At 32.6% G+C, this 13,308-nt stretch overlaps 1 protein-coding gene across 2 annotated transcripts in view; it reads right to left on the bottom strand.

Moving 5' to 3' along the window:
* The window catches only part of ARID4A (AT-rich interaction domain 4A), an 82,909-nt gene that overhangs the window by 21,855 nt on the left and 47,746 nt on the right, over positions 1 to 13,308 (bottom strand). For both annotated transcript variants that reach the window (XM_051977743.1, XM_051977742.1), the window contains exons 12-16: positions 9,678 to 9,750; positions 7,829 to 7,923; positions 7,578 to 7,675; positions 5,513 to 5,744; positions 891 to 1,141 (exon numbers count right to left, since the gene is read on the bottom strand). In XM_051977743.1, the coding sequence (XP_051833703.1) occupies positions 891 to 1,141; positions 5,513 to 5,744; positions 7,578 to 7,675; positions 7,829 to 7,923; positions 9,678 to 9,750 (749 nt within the window). The remainder of the gene's footprint in view (positions 1 to 890; positions 1,142 to 5,512; positions 5,745 to 7,577; positions 7,676 to 7,828; positions 7,924 to 9,677; positions 9,751 to 13,308) is intronic.

Genomic DNA, 13,308 nt, shown 5'->3' with positions numbered 1-13,308 from the left:
TGTATATAAATATCAAGTTTTCCCAAATATTGATTGAATACAAATTTCCACAAAGTTATCTTCAAGAATATAATAACCATAAAACCACTAACCTAGTGGAGATGGCAAATTAAAAAATACTATTGTGTCTTACATTATTATATTTATAAGCCTAGTATGACAATGCTTCTAGTACTTGAAAATTATTCATCTATTTTGTGATCTTCATTTATAGCAGCAATGATCATATAGTTTAGTAATACAGTCAGAAGCTTTGTTCTAATTACCATTTTCAAATGGTAAGTGAACAACATAAAAAAATATGGCTTCTCTTAAGCCAAGATTAGGAAGGATATTAAAAAAGGAAACTTTATTGGTAAGGCATGGGTTATATAAATTTAGCTTTGAGTTTCACTTTCCAAAAAAAGGTCACTAGTGCATGCCACTTATTCTAATAAAGTAACTTGGCAAAGAAAAATGTCTGAGACAAAGCTAACACACACAAACACCTACTAGTACTGTGCACCCATGTGTTTGTTAGCTTCCCCACATTGTACCTTTTTTTAAATGGAATTTTTGCTGGCGCTGTTTCCTCTTGTCCACTTCCTCCATTTTTCTCCAGCTCCCTTCCCTGCTGTCAACTGCAGGACCTTTCTTTTGACTGGGTGGCGCAGCCTTCTTTGAGGCCACTGTCTAGGGCACAAGTGCTATTAAAATGGTGCGACCAGTTTATTCTCCAGTTCCGTAAGGCAATACACATCATCTTCACAATGTGTCTCGCCTTCACTAGACAAGAGGAATGAAGTCCCAATAAGAATATGTTCCCTCAAACCTGAGTCACTAACACAGGAACAAAGTGCTACGATAATAAGAGGCAAACATTTTCAAGGAGTAAACATTACTTATTGTACCTCTCTCGTCTTTTCTCTTCCTCTTCATCTGACTCTCTGTCGGATTCCTCCTGCTTTCTAATTTTCTTCTCTTTTGGCTTTGGTGTGTTTTTTTTCCCCAGTAGTGCTTCATTTTCCTTTTTCTCTATAATGTCAGATTCTTCTTCTATATCTTTATTTTCTTTATTATTATCCCTTAATTTGTCTTCTGTTTTTTCTTCTTCATTTTCTTTTTTAGCAGGGGTTAGATCTCGAGCAATTCTCCTTCGACCCTAAAAAAGAGAAAATTATCTTGTAAAATAGCTATACCTGAAAAGGAAAAAAATAAGGAGAAATCATAATATTAACTTATCACACCATTATCTGATATGGATATTAAATTTGTTTCCTTTTAAAATAATTATGCATACTCCCAAGTAGAAGAATGACTAAAATAGTTGTGGTAAAGGTATTGCATTTGTTGGCTAGAAATTACACAAGAAATGAAAAGCTTTCCCCCTCTATAAAATTCTACTATACTATGAAGTGAATAAAAAGAATAGATTTTCCTTAAATGGATGACAAGGAAGCTTGCTGGACTGACAACTATTTATCTCCAGAAGATCCTCTTAACTTACTCTACTGTTCCCAACTGAATCTAAAAACACAACTTATTCCAATCATAAGACTAGAGATTTAGGAATAAAAGATCTTAGAGGTGTTCTAGTCCAACCCCCTCAAGTTAAAGATAAACATATTGAGACTCAGAGGATAAGTGACCTGTTCAGAAGTCAGCAAAAAGAGATTATCCATTAACTTTCAATCCACAGTGTCTTACAGTCAATCAATCAGTCAGTAAACATTTATTAAGAGCCAATTAACTATATGCAAGGTACTGTGCTAAGCACTGAGGATATAAAAAAAGGCAAAAGACAGTCCCTGATGTCAAGGAGCTCATTGTCTAATGGAAGACACAATAGACAAATGACAATGAACAAAAAAAATGAAGGATATAAATCAGAAATAATCAACAGAGGGGGAAGGTACTAGAATTAAGAGGGTTTGGGAAAGAATTCCTTTAAAATGTGGGATTTGGCTGAGGCTTAAAGGAAGAAGCCAAGGAAGCTAGGTGGTGAAAATGAGAAGGCATAGACATTAACCTGAAAAAATGTCCAGAGCTGAGAGAAGTAGCATTTCGTTTGAGGAATAGCCAGGAAATCAGTGTCACTGGACTGAAGAATTGGTAGCCGTTGGAAGGCAGGAAGGCATGTAAGGGTTAAAAACACTGGAAAGGATGGGATGAGAACCAAGACATGAAGGGTTCTGAATATTAAAAAATTATATATTTGATCCTCAAGATGATAGAAAGCAAGAATTTACTGAGTAGTGTGGGGTGACATGGTAAGATCTGAATGTTAGGATGATCACTTCCAACATCTAAATGAAGGATGGACTTGGAAAGAAAACCTAAGGTAGGGAAACCAACTAAAAGGCTATTTCAGTAGTCCAGATGAGTCGATAAGGGTCTGTACCAACATGGTGGTAGGTTCAGAGGACAAAAAGGGGAGTGTATGAGAGATGTTGCGATGGTGAAATCTATAGGATTTGGCAACAAATTGGATATGAAAATGAGAAAGACTAATGAAGAAAGACTTCTAGGTGATGAAGATAGATAACTAAAAAGATTATGGTACCCTCAATGATAATGGGGAAATGTGGAAAAGTCTGAGAGGAAAGATAATAAATCCAATTTTAGATATGCTAAATTAGATATGTCTAACAAGCAGCTGGAGATGCAAACCTGGAAGTCCAAATTATAACTGACTGAAAATTTTTGCTAATTCAGAAGTCATAAGCAACCAAGCCCTAATTTGTTCAATGGCACAAAATATTATATTTTTGAATTTAATGAACTTTAATGATTTAATGAAATTTAATTTAATTTACTGAATTTAATTTAATGATTTAATGAAATTTAATGATTTTTGAATTTATGATTTAATGAAAACAAAGGGAAAGCTACCTTGTATTTTTAACTATTGTGTTGAATTTTCTACTACAAATAAAGTGATATAACAATCATTCCAATTTTGGATGTTATGTTATTTCCCCAAATTCAAGGAGATGAGTATATTTATTATTTTGCACATTCAACAAACAGTAATTTCATTTCAGTTCTGCATGACTTAATTCTTCCTAAATTCAAACCATCATGAACAGAAAATTCATTTCTTAAAATGATCACAAAACAAAAACAAATAAAAAACCTTAAATACTATACAAAAATACTACTTATAAAGAATAGAGGAAGGCCGGAGCCTGCCCTCCTACTTTCCAATGCCCCTATCTTTACACACATACACCCCTACCTTTCATTCTGATTATAAAGTTTCACAACATTTATTTTTGCATGCTATTTTGCTAGTCATTAATTTTATTTATTTCTTCTCCAAATTCTACTGTCTGGGAATGATTTTGAACAATATACTTATCTGGCATAAAAACACAAATATGCATAAAGATTTCTGGATATCTATGAAATTCATTACAGCTGACAGCCTTTGACAAATGATTAGAAATCTTTTTTTTTTTTTTTTTTGCAAATCTTTTATCCATTTTTTCTCTTTTAAATTTATTTTAAATTTCCTCCACAATGTCTTTCCTTCCATTTTAACAACTGTGAATTCTCTCCAAATCTATTTTTCCAGTGTTATTAATTTCATAATCCTGAAACCATGTACTCCTCAATATTCATCTCATCTTTTCACTCCTGACCAAATTTTTTCAGTTCAATATCCAAGTAATTTATGAATTAAGAAAACTTCTACAATATAACACCATTCACCAGCTACAAAAAATGAGTCAGAACATTCCATTTCAGTGATTACTCTCAGGAATATTATTACATACTCACATAATACTTAATCATAGAGTTTAAGATCTCTTATACTATTGATATTTTATAATTCCTAGGATAAATATATTAAAACAAAAACCAGAGAACACTATTTTTTTTCCCCTTTGATAAAAATACTATACATTCTCCTAGCCATATCAGACCTAAAACTCTATTATGAAGTGTCAGTCATCAAAATCATTTGGTACTGGCTAAGAAATAGAGTAGTAGAGCACTGGAATATGTTAGATTCACAAGACACAATAGTCAATGACTGTAGTAATCTAATATTTGATAAACCCAAAGACTTCAGCTTCTGTGACAAAAACCCACTATCTGATAAAATTGCTGGGAAAATTGGAAAACAGTATGGCATTAACCAACATCTAACACCCTATTTCAAGATAAAGTTGAAATGGAGTCATGATTTACACATAAGGGGTGACACTACACACGAATCAGGAGAGCAAGGGATAGTCTACTTCTAAGATTTTGGAGAAGGGAGGAATTTATGGCCAAAAAACAACTAGAGAACATTATGAAATACAAAATGGGGAATATTGATTACATTAAATTAACGAAGTTTTGCACAAACAAAGCCAATGCAGCCAAGATTAGAAGAGAAGTAGAAAGCTGGGAAACAAATTTTATCATCTTATAAAAACCTGATAAAGGCCTTATTTCTAAAGTACATAGAGAACTGACTCAAATTTATAAGAAAAGAAGTCATTCCCCAATTAATAAATGGTCAAAGAATATGAACAGTCAAATTTCAGAGAAAGAAATTAAAGTCATTTCTAGTCATATAAAAAAATGCTCTAAATCACTATCGATGAGAGAAATACAAATTAAGACAAATCTCAGGTATCATCTCACCTCTCAGTTTAGTTAACATGATAGGAAAAGATAATGATAAATGTTGGAGGGGATGTGGGAAAACTGGAACACTAATACATTGCTGGTGGAGTTGTGAAATGATCCAACAATTCTGGAGAGCAATTTGGTACTCTGCCCAAAGGGCTATCAAACTGTGCATACCTTTTGATGCAGCGATTTCACTACTGGTCTGGATCCCAAAGAGATCATGAAAAAGGGAAAAGGCCCCAACATGCCAAAATGTTTTTGAAATGATAAGTAACTAGAAATTGAATAAATGTCCATCAGTTGTAGAATGATTGAATATGTTATGGTATATATAGATATAATGAAATATTGTTGTTTTATAAGAAATGATAAACAGGTGAAAGACCTACATGAACTGATTCTGAGTGAAGTTAGCAGCCTCAAGAGAATATTGTACAAAACAACAACAAAATTACGAATTTTTGATCCAAGATGATCAACTGTAAAGAATTCGGCTCTTCTCAACAATGTGGTAATTCAAGGTAATTGCAATACACTTAGGATGGAAAATGTTACCCACATCCAGAGAGAGAACTGAGGTTGCATGTAGATAAAAGCATATTGTTTTCACTTTTTTGCTTGTTTTTCTTTTGATTTTTTCCCTCTTTTTGGTCTTATTTGTCTTGCAAAACATGACAAATATGGAACTATATTTAGAATGATTATACATGAATAAACTATATCAGATTGCTTGCTGTCTTGGGGAGAGAAAAATTTAAAACACAAAAGTTTTACAAAAATGAAGGTTGAAACCTATCTGTACATGTATTTGGCAAAATTAGATACTATTTTTTAAAAAAAACACTACATACATTCTTAATAATACCTAAAATAAACCAAATAAAAATTAGTATTATTCACTTACTCTTGGAGACTTTAATTCTATTTCTTCTTTTTCACTTTCACTATTTGAATCAATGTTTTCTTCAGGTTCACTTTTTACTTCCACTAAAGGCATTTCTTGCTCCACTTTCACAGTTTCTTCCATTGATTCCTCTAGTTTTTTGATTTCTTCTATTACTTTTGGTTCATTATGATGGATGGTCCTAAACTGAATATTTGCAGAACGGCAATATTCTTCAAAACCATAGAGATATCTAAATAAACAAAATTTCAAAGAATATAAAAATTGCTGTTTAAAATTCTAAAGAAATAAGCAATGTTTGGGTAATACAACTTTAAAAAGCCCTCAAACACATAATTTTTAACCTGAGGTCAGTGAATGTTTTCTTTTTACTTTAATATTTTTTAATTTGATAAACTGAAATTTATTATTTCAACATAACTGGGTTTTTTTTATATTTTAAGAAACATTATCCTGGGAAGGGTTCACCACACTACCAAAAGGGTCTGTGACAGAAAAGGTGAAGAATTCCTAGGTGATAGAAAAAAAAATTTTAAACTAATTAATGGAAATGCTAAATATAAAAAATTTTTTTCTTAAAAAATATCTTATTTACACTTATTCATAACTCATCCAGTTATTTATTAAAATATAAAAGGTTTATTTCAAGAAAAAACCATCAATATTTGACTCCCCCCAACTCTATTAGTTCTAGTCTCTCACTTGAATGAAGATGTAGGGCTAGAAGGAACCAATTTTCCCAATATTTTAGGGAATATGGGACCTACTTTTAAAAATAAAACAATTCCTAAGATCTTAGGATAATCATTAGAAAACACATAATGACAAAAAGCTATTATCAATTCAGTTAACACTTATAAATAATTTTAGTATCAAGAATCTAAATATATTTTGAAAATTCTCAATAATTAAATGGATCTGTGATCTCACTGATTCTGTAGTTCCCTCCCATAATGCAGATCACAACGCATCCATGCTTTCCCATCCTACATGATTCTTGTCACGTCTTCCCCCCAAAGTTCATCACAGGAGTCTACTGAATGTTCTTCCTCTATCTCTCCTGAAATCATGAGAGTATTGGTATATCACTCTGTCTATCGCCATCATTCTTTGCTTTTGTTTTGCTTTGACCAGCCCATCTTCTCTTTCTGGCATATAATTCTTATATGGCAGCCTTTACTCCTGTTCTTCTTCAAAGTTCCTTATTGATTATGTTGAACCTTGCTCACAACTACCATGTGACTTTCTATTGTCCTCTGGGTATTGTTCACATTTAGTTCTTAATAGGCAGTGACATCTCACGTCTTGCTGCTATCCAGACAACAAGAGTAAAATGTATTGAAAAGATCTATTATTGGGGTGAATATAAGTTCCCTGAAATTTCCTTAAAGCAATTCAGCACGCTGTCTTCCTTCTTCCAACTTTGGGTCTAATTTTTTGTCCATTTGTATTATTAGCCTCAAATATACATAGTATTAGATAATCTCTGTAAAGTACAAGCCTTATTAGTTATTTGATCTATAGAGAAATATTTACTTTAAATAGTAAATAATCAAAATGACAATGCTGAGGAACAAATAGATTCAGAGGCCTTTCAACCACAGCTTGGATACCACTATTACAATCTAATCTTCGTATTTTACAAATGGAAGAAACCAAAACCAGAGATGGGAAGAGATCTGGCCAAAGTCATAAAGAGAGTAAAAGAGCAGAGATGGATTTCATACTCAGATTTACAGATTGAAAATCCATGGCTCTTTCCACTGGATCATTTACTTCCTTCTCATTTAAAGAGATGAGGCTACATATCATACCTTAAAACTTCAGATTAAAAATATTGGCCAGATTTTTAGAACTTGAAAAGAAAGTGAATTAAAACAACATAGTTAAACCAAAGGGAAAAGAGTAACATTCTATAAGCTTCAGTTTTAATTATCTAAAAAAGTCATCTAAAAAGACCCTAACTATAAGCAATGTCTTCTTGTAATATAAAACAAAGTTAACAGTTCTTTATAGAAATAATTTCTTTAAGTATTTATTCTACATACATAACCATATTACTTACTTTCTATAGGCAGTTTTTACATTGTACGAAGCTGCAGAATTCAAAATAGGAATGCCAAGGTCCATATAAATTTGCTTCCATACAGCACCACTATCAATCTGTTAAAAGTAAATTTCATTTATTAACAATTGGACAGGGAAACAATCACTATACCATTCTTTATGTAAGCCAAGCAAACACACACTGATAATGTTAAGTTTCCTCTTTCAACCAGATGAACACACATTCAAAATAAACACTGTTACACTTACATTGTCACAGCCACCTTGATGATAAACCAGTCGGAAGAGTTTGAAGAGATTTAGGTCTTTATAGCCCAAAACAGGTGGTTTATTGATGGGAGTACCTTTTCAATATAAAAAAAAAATGTTTGAATAAAATTTTTATTAAAATATAAAAGGTTTATTTCAAGAAAAAACCATCAATATTTGACTCCCCCCAAACTCTATTAGTTATAGTCTCTCACTTGAAACAATCAGTCAGCATCTTTGCTCTAATATCCAGCAAATACTGGAAAGGATCTTCAACTGGTATGAACAATCTAGAATTCAATTTGAGTCAATTCAGCAAACATTTATTAAGCGCTTCCTATGACAGGCACTGGGAATACAAAGACAAAAAAGAAATCCCTGCTCATGAGGAGCTTACATTCTCCTGGGGGGAAACAACATGTAAACAGACAAGTAAACACAAGATAACTTAAGAAAGAATTACAGTACTATCAACTAAGTAGGGGAATTAGGGAAAACTTTTAGTAGACTGTACATTTAACAAAAATTAAGGCTCTTAAAGAGATAGTTGAGTAGAAAAGGCATTCTAGGCACTTTAGTGTATTATGAAACATCTTTGCAAAGAGGGAGTTAGGGTACTGAGTTCTGAAAGCACCAAGTGGGACAATTTGACTGCAATGGAAAATATTCTAATTATGTCCCAGGTATTTTGGAAGTTGGTGAGAAAATTGTTATTATTTATCTACTTCTGGCTAAATTTAACTAAAAAAAAAAAAGTACTCTAATAACTAACTATAATCAAGTTTTATTAGCAAAAATACTGGTCCTAGTGCTAATGAAATAGGTCTGGTTAATTGTAGTCACTACTATTTCTGTTCTAAAACTATGAAGCAGAGTACTGACAGTAACACAAAAGAGGATTTGGCTACTAATCCAGTGTTTTACATTACAACTGCTAGGAACAATTCAACACATCTGGTAAAACTACTGAGAGTACAATTATATATGGCTACTTTTGAAGGTCAGAAATCATTATATGACCAGATGAACATCTCCCAAGATACGCTTTAACACAAGTCAGGTGATGTGTATTGAGTAGTTCAAAGAATGTATACTTCTATTTCAAGGTCCATACTTACTGGACTTGACCATTAAAAAAAAAAAAAAAACCCACAAGCTAGCAATAATGAAGGGAATTAATTAAGAGGGTGGATGAGGAGAAATTTATGTAAATATTTATGACATACTAGAAAAATAACTAACCAATTCAAACTGGAAACTGGGGGTCTTATGTGCTACAACTGAGTAGATCACTTCTTGCTTAAAGAAAAAATATTTTAACATTAACTGATACTTATTTTACAAAATTCTGAAATAAAAGTTCACATAATGTAAAAAATATATATTTCCATAAAAAATACATTTTACATTTCCCTTTAAAAGTGTTAGCTATCATTGTTAGCTTTAATTTGGGAGAAAGAAGGAAGAGAACTAAATTTGTGATTTCTTTGGTATTACAGAACTGCTAATATGGAAACTTTTTCCACAAATGTGGATTTGCCACTTCTATTGAATTTAGAGAATTGCTAAAGTACTGAGAGGTTAAAGTGATTTGCCCCAGGTCACAAAGCCAGTATTTATCAGAAACAGGCCTTAAACATAGGTTTTCCTGATTCTGACTGGCTATTTACAATAATATATTATCTCTATATTTAAATCCTAATGACAACAAAGATTTTTATCCTTTATAACGGATAACTGGACATCACTGAGAAATTAAATTATTCAAGTGATATATAATTAAAACATTCAAATTAAAACCAAGTAATTTTTAATAATTTTCTTGTTAAAGATTACAGTGGTAGATTACCTCTGTCTTCCATAAACTTGTAAAGCTGTTGGAGGAAGTTGTCCCTCTCTTCAGGATCAAGCTCTTCTTCAGGCTGCAAAGATAAATGTTGAGTGAATTGCTGGGAAAGGGGCACGATATTCTCTTATGAAACTTTATTTTTTAAGACTAGGAATAAGAAGAAACGCTTCAAGATAAAAAAGACATCAAACAAGACATTAAACTTAATATGTAAAATCTGCATACAAGATCAACATGACTAACAATAACTATGAAAGCCAAAAGACTGAAATATTCGAAGAACACTTAAGGAATCAACTAATAAAAAACCCCAACAGGGGGCCTAGAAAACAGATCAAAAAGACATAATTTAAGGATCATTAGACTCCCTGAAAAATCCTGACTAAATAAAGAAAACCTGGATAAAATAATTCAACATGTCATCAAAGAAAATTGACCATTAGAACTATGAGAACCAAAGGGGAAACATGAAAGTAGAATAAAAGTGTAAGTACATTTACTCTCTGTGACATGAGTCACAGAAAGTAAAGAAAGATAATGGAGGATTATGAACATGTTTTAGTTTTTGAAGAAAAAAAGAATTTTTTAAAAAAGAATAACATTAGGGAAGAATTGAGGAATAAAAGAAAAACGCTTTCCTTTTTTTCATAATTGGGTCTAACAGTAGTATACAAATATGTAGATGAGGGAGAAGTTATCTTGTGAACCTTCCACACACACACACACTCTCTCTCTCTCTCTCTCTCTCTCACACACTTCTCATCCAGCTATATCCCTTTGGACTTCTCCATCATGCCATTAGGAACCTCAAATTAGCTTTGAAACTCAGCTCTCATCAATGTTCTCTACACCTAAGGCCTCTCTTATTCATAGGTGGAAAAAACAACTCCTCTCAAAAACTACAATTGAGGAGGGATCTCAGGTAAATGAATCTTTTCATTTCCCACTTGGATTTTTCCATCATGCCCCTCCCCCTGAGGGTATCATCTCTTCTTCACCCCTCACCCTTTTTCAGCTTCCTTTTGGGTTTTGTCTCCCTTTTAAGATTGTAAGTTCTTTGAGGGCAGATGTCTTCATGTTTGTATCCCCAGCACTTAGTACAGAACCTGGTACAGAAAAGGCACTTTAATTGCACATTAAAACAATATGTTTAATGACAAACACCAACCCATCTATCCTAGAATTTATATTTTGTGGAAAAATTTTACTGATCTAGTAGAAAATATTCCTGAGATTTGTCCTAAGTCTAACTGTAAATCCAACCTGTTACCTAAGAAGTTCTTGTTTTGATTAAACTTCTCCTTAGTTGGTAATCTAAAAACTCAATTCAACAAATACTTGTTTTGTGTTGTTATTATTCAGTTATGTCCAACTCTCTATAACTTCATGGATGAGAGCACAGCAGGATCTTCTATCTTCCCAAAATTTGCTCAAGCTTTAACTTGTCTTTCCCATGACAATATCTACCCATCCCATCCTCTGCTGTTCCTTTTTCCTTTTGCCTTCAATCTTTTCCAACATCAGGGTCTTTTCTAATCAATTCTATTTTCTCATTATGTAACCATATAATTGAGGCTTCATCTTCAGTATTTGACCTTCCAATAAATAGCCTGGATTAATTTAAGTATTGACTGATTTGACTTCTTTGCTGACCAATGGTCTCTCTCAAGTCTTCTCTAACACCAAAATTCAAAAGTGCCTATTTTACATCCTAGCTTTCCTTATAGTTCAACTTTCTCAGCCTTATGTTGCTACTGAAAAAAAAAATGACAATAGTGACCTTTGTCAGCAAGATGATGTCTTTTTTTTTTTTTTTAAAGCATACTGTCCAAGCTTTGCTATAGCTTTCCTTCCAAGGAACAGGTGTCTTTTAATTTCATGACTGCAGTCATTGTCTGCAGTGATCTGGAGTACAAGAATATAAAATCTAACATTGCTTCCATTTCTTCTCCCTTTATTTGCCAGGAAGTAATGGGAACAGTTGCCAAGACTTTAGGTATAATTGTTTTTTTTTCTAAAGTTTCAAGTCAGCTTTTACACTTTCCTCTTTCATTCTCATTAGGAGGCTTCATTCCTCTTCCTTTTTTGTCATCAGTGGTACTACTACATATCTGAGACTGTGAATATTTCTCTTTGCAACCTTAATTCCAGCTTTTGATTTATTCGTCTGATATTTTCACATATTTCTGCATAAATTAAATAAATAAGGTGAACAATACACAGCCCTGTTGTACTCCCTTTCCAATCTTAAACCAATACGGTCTTTCCATGTTTGGTTCTAAGTGTTGTTGCTTTTTTTACCTATCCATGTTGCTTCTTGGCATATAAATTCCTGAAGAGACAACTAAGATGATCTGGTAAGGGTCTATTATGTTCAAAGTATTGTGCTTGGTGGTAGGCATACAAACACAGGAATTAAAAACCCTACCAAAAGAGATTATAGCCTACTGTTGGAAGGAAAAAACCTTAAGAATTTGAGGAGGAGGAGAATACTTCCAATAGGGATTCAAAAAATTTTCTGTTAAGAAGTGACACCTTGGTAGGGCCATGACAGAAATTAAAGATCCAATTCCATTTGATGAACATTTAATAATCACCTACTATGTGCCAGGCACAATGCTAGAAGTAAAATGAAAAACCTGAAAGTTTCTCTTATTGTACTTAAGTTTTAGGTGTGTTATATGTAAAGGGGGCGGGGAGGCAATACACAGGAGAAGAGACATAAATTATGCACTGATAAGCCAATATAAAATATATACAAAGTATTAAGTCACTATGGTGACAGAGAACTAGAAACTAAGAGGGATCACTTCTCAGCTGGAGAACGGCTGAATAAATTATGATATATGAATGTGAGTGAGTAGTAATTTGTTCCAAGAAATGAAGGGCATAGTTTTTAGATAAACTTAGAAAGACTTGCAGGAACTGATAGAGAATAAAGTGAGAGAACCAGAACAACAATAACAACTTTGAAAACTCTAGAATTCTGATCACTGCAATAAATCAACTATAATTCCAAAGAATTCATGACAAAACATGTTATCCAAATCTTTAGGGGTGATAAACTCGAGTGTACAGACTGAGATGTTCTGGGAAAGGTCAGTGGGGGAATTTGTTTTGCTTAACTATACATATCTGTTATCAAAAAAGATAATAAACCACCGAAACTTAATGAAATCTATAAAAGAAATGTTTCTAGAAGGTAATATTTTGTTAAAATTAAAGAGGATAGGTCAAATATAGGGTCAGTCAGTTTATTAAAGATATACTCTCATGTGAAGAAATTCTGAAATGACAAGAAATAATGGGTTAAGTATTTGGGTGAAAATTAGTGGAAAAGACAAAAAGAAGAGATTTTATTATGTAATTTCATATCACATGAATAAAAAAAAAAGATATCATAGTTCTGGCACATGAGAATAAGGCAGAAGTAATAGGAGCTTTCAATTATGGGGATATCTGTGAGACCTCTGCCAGAAACATCAACTAAAAATTCCTGAGGTGCCTTACTGATAATCCTTCAATGGGTAAAGCATTAACAAAGGAAATTTCATTATGGATCTGACTTTCACCAATAGGGAGGAACTAATTGGTGGGATAAAAGTACATCATCATTCCACTTTAGAATTTG

This window comes from Antechinus flavipes, chromosome 2 (genome assembly GCF_016432865.1).
Source record: "Antechinus flavipes isolate AdamAnt ecotype Samford, QLD, Australia chromosome 2, AdamAnt_v2, whole genome shotgun sequence".
Lineage (NCBI taxonomy): Eukaryota > Metazoa > Chordata > Mammalia > Dasyuromorphia > Dasyuridae > Antechinus > Antechinus flavipes.
The sequence above is the reverse complement of the archived record's forward strand: the minus strand, read 5'-3'. Positions and strand labels throughout refer to the sequence as shown.